Source organism: Mya arenaria, chromosome 8 (genome assembly GCF_026914265.1).
Source record: "Mya arenaria isolate MELC-2E11 chromosome 8, ASM2691426v1".
Lineage (NCBI taxonomy): Eukaryota > Metazoa > Mollusca > Bivalvia > Myida > Myidae > Mya > Mya arenaria.
In genome coordinates, this window is record NC_069129.1 from 736,627 (window position 1) to 740,684 (window position 4,058).

The window sequence follows — 4,058 nt, forward strand, 5'->3', positions numbered from 1 at the left end:
ATAGATATAGTATGACCACATGCCAGTTTGATATAGCCATCACGTATTTGTCTTGATAGTATACCTATTAATTTCCTTTTTCTGTATTCAACAGCATTCATATTTGAGAAAAAAAACGTATTAAAATCCATTCTTTCGTTTTCTGATCTCGTATTATACGAGTACGATGTGAAGTTCATAATTTCGCGTCGCATCAAAACTAAAACTTGGGTATTATTTGTTATTTATTATCGGAAAAAGCGTATGTAATGATAAGAACATGACACTCAAATGGTTATGCTTCACGTACATAGGTAAAGCGAAACTAATCTTATCAAAAAGTAATGCGACATGTAGATGTGTGTTGAGAAATGTAATAACCGAAAATCGAAACTTCAAATTAACGGGTTACAACAAATGTAAAAAAACAAAATACACTCCGTGTATATGAAAATGAATCAGCAAATGCCGTTGTTTAGCTCTACTATATAAGGCCAACTCTTGAAACACTGGATTTAATGTAACAATAACACCCGTTAATAAATTTCAGTATTCAAGCCGATGGTAAATTAAAATCAGCGTATGTAGATTTGAAACACTTGTTATCTAATTTAAACTGAATACAGTAAGTGCAATTTGTCCCATAAAATGATATCCTTCGTACCAAATGGTGAACTTATTTACATGTTTATTATTACCTCCAAACTGCATGTGAAGTGCACGAGGATTCGTAGAATGGAGTCACGTGCTAACAAAACTAGTACTGCTTATGCAAGACGGTTGAAAGCTCCAGTGTAGCAAATAGACCATGTTAAACCTTAACGATGCCAAAATAAAAAGTTAACAAGATGATTTACTCATGTTTGAAAAATACAAGATCAACGGTACAAAACGGTACAGTGTATAAGTGTAACATGAACTATTATTAGATAACAAAGAACAATCTTATGTATGGTCAAATAATTGTTAACCATCTGCATCAAATGAATAAATACCAATTATGAAAAAAAGGGTTTCAACGACTTATTCGAAAAGTTCGCGACAAATGTAGAAATAAAAAAGATAAGCATGAAGTTAATCCAGGCAGTATATGTGTATAAATCAAACTGAAAAAAACTTTCTAAACATTCAACCTTGTCACGTTAAATTCAGGTTTGATGTGTCACCTTAGTCTGCAAATATATACTTTTTAAACATTTTTGAAATTGCTTACCTGAAGTTTTTAGTATGCAAATGTTCAAAAGTTCAAAAGCATATTTTTTATCGAGTAAAAGCATTTATGGGACACTATCCTTTACAGCATTATCATATTACTTGTTTATAGTTTTTCAGTTGTTGAAGTATAGTTCATTGTTCTCGACAATGTATTTACATACAATGCCATAATATTGTCGCAGAATAGACCAATACATTGTTGTTTGTTTAGAAATAAGTCGGAGTAGCACCAGCAAACTTCCTAACGCCCTCAGGCAATATATACGGATGATATCTAGGAGGACGTGCGGTACCAACCCTTAAATCAAATCTGTTTAGGCTTTCATTGAAATGTTTGACTACGAGGTCGGATTGTGGCCGTTGCTCAGCGAATCCTCTCATTGTCCTCATGTTTCCTATCTGATGTATTCTTGTAAGGAAATGTTGTTGCTGATTGAGTTGTTGTTTTTCTTGTCGTTGCTGTTGTTGCTGCTGTTGCAAAGCTTCAGCTGATTTGATGATGTATGAATTTGCAATCTGGGGCCTTTGTTTCAGGACATTTGTGACGAAATCGTTGCAAAAGCTTCCTTGGTCTAAATCGCGTTTGTCAACCCACCTTATTCCTAAAGCTGGCATCAACTTTAACTCCAAATCTTTCATTGCTTGGCTGGCTGATTCGGTGGAAACATTTTCTAAAAGGTTTACGTCACGGCCGCAATGCAAATTACACCCAGGAATCACGTTTTGCAAAATACCAACGTCTGAAAAGAAGAGATGAGGCAAGCTTTTATTCATGAGTACCATGTCCATTACTCGTACAAAATAGATCAATGCAGCCTCTGTGCCATCAATTGTGATATGTGTGTGTTTGTAGCAAAGAAATCCTAGCAAATACAGCATGATTTGCTTCAGATGATATGTTTTCAATACATAGACCAACTGAAGAGGAAGGTTCATCGTTTTAGCATTCTGGAAGAATGTCTTGACCAACATCAATGCATTCAACACGAGAAGTCCCCTCTCATCCTTGCGGGCGGCATCTATCAAAGCATTTTCATATGAATTGGACTTGACACTCCACGTGTGGCAATCTGTCTCTGGTTTTCCTTGCCATTTACATACAGCATAAATAGGAAACTCACGTAGAGATCCGCGAAATTTAACTGACTCTGTATCTATGCAAATGGCAGGAACGAAGTCGATGGCAATTCTCTGAGTACCATGGCTTGGTCTGATACCGCGGTTTAGTATTTCGATATTGATTGCGGGTGGGTTCATTTTCCGTGACAGTTTGACTTCATTGATCCAAGCTTTTTTCAGGTTGTTTATTCTCGCAATTGTTTTGTCAATCATCGACTCGAATACCTGTTCATGCATCGCCTTTGAACTAAAGTATATATCACCACTTTTAGATAAGATAAATACTCCTTCTTTACATAAGCGCGGAAACCTATGCTGGATTTGAGAACCTGTGAGGCCCACTACTTTCATTCGACAGAAACTAGGATCTTCTGTGTCGCGATCGGCAGCGAGATACTTCCATAGCTCTGGTATTTTGAAAAGGACCATTGAATCAAACTCGTCGGCGGCTATGACCTTCAACCCATCTCTAGCGCTTCCCTGTGTGATATATCGCTCTACCACAAGACCGTTATACTCCCAAGCAAAGTATCTTAGTCCATTGAGGAAGAGATGCATTACCGCGTCTACTCTTCTTGCAGAAGAATTCCAGTTTTGTTGACTGATTTCAAAGTTACCTGCAATGAATTGAAAGGAAATGAATGATACGAACAATCATAGATTTTTTTATTTTAAAAGCATATACCTAATGTGCCCCACACATATACCCCATATCTAAATAACTCAATATATATAGTACCTGTGTAATTTGAACTTAAGAGTCTTTCCTTCCATCCAAAGAAGTTGAGTCCGTAACGTATAATAGGCATCCGCCAGTCGTTTGCATTGATTCCGCTATATCTTTGTTGAAAACCACTCTGAAATATGATGGAATTGATGGCATAAAATTAAAGATAGAATCAAACTAAGTATTTTTTTAAAGTTACATTACATTACTACTTATATAAAGAGTAATGGTACAATTGCCATTGCTAAACAGGCGATCAGAACACAAACGATAAGCACATCTACTCACAGACCAAGAGTATTAGGCTCTCCGTCGCTCACAATATACAAACCATAAACACGCTTGAAAGCTCACCTCAAAATGTCTACTGGCTTGGAAAACAATCGAATAAGTGATCCCACCATTGTTAAAGTCCATTTCTGCCTTTAAATCAAAACAAATGCTGTATTACGTATATAGCGAGATTGGCGATCCAAGTTATTTCCGTCCTTCTGACATAACAATGTCTCTATTTTATTTCCGAATCAAAACTGCACACATGTATATGTTCGCGATGCCTTCGTGATAAATAAATCAGTTATCTGAAATTGATAAGAAAGAGGAAGTTTAATTAACAATGCAGTGTGTACATACATCAGCGCAGATAACATAATTTACAAACTAAATAACAAGGATATTTAGCTCAGTATGATAAGGAATATGTATTGAGTATATACAGTACAGTCTTCTATTGACAAAGCAGGTTTCAATTACAGCTGGTAAAATATATGTTTTTGCTTGACCTTCCTAATTGGTCTAGTCACGAGTGATGATCCAAAATAAACAGGACTAGCGTACTGATAACAATAGAGCTGTTAACAAAATATTTATCGTTTTAACCCGCAATGTATTTCCTATCGTTTCATGTAAATGAAGAATGGGTTCATAGTACCCTTTTATCTTACCAGTCCCTTTTAATCATAGCTACGCGTACACGGATCAGTACAATATGCAGTTCATAAAGGTATAGGCGCCTTTC

The 4,058-nt window shown here is 36.1% G+C and overlaps 1 protein-coding gene across 1 annotated transcript; it reads right to left on the reverse strand.

Moving 5' to 3' along the window:
• Nucleotides 1-235: 235 nt before the first annotated feature.
• LOC128245150 (uncharacterized) lies at nt 236-3,596 on the reverse strand. Its single transcript, XM_052963396.1, has 3 exons — nt 3,395-3,596; nt 3,053-3,170; nt 236-2,930 (listed from the first exon to the last, which is right to left on the reverse strand). Exons 1-3 carry the CDS (start codon nt 3,455-3,457, stop codon nt 1,402-1,404), a joined length of 1,710 nt encoding a protein of 569 aa, XP_052819356.1. The 5' UTR covers nt 3,458-3,596; the 3' UTR covers nt 236-1,401.
• Between the last annotated feature and the right edge of the window lie 462 nt (nt 3,597-4,058).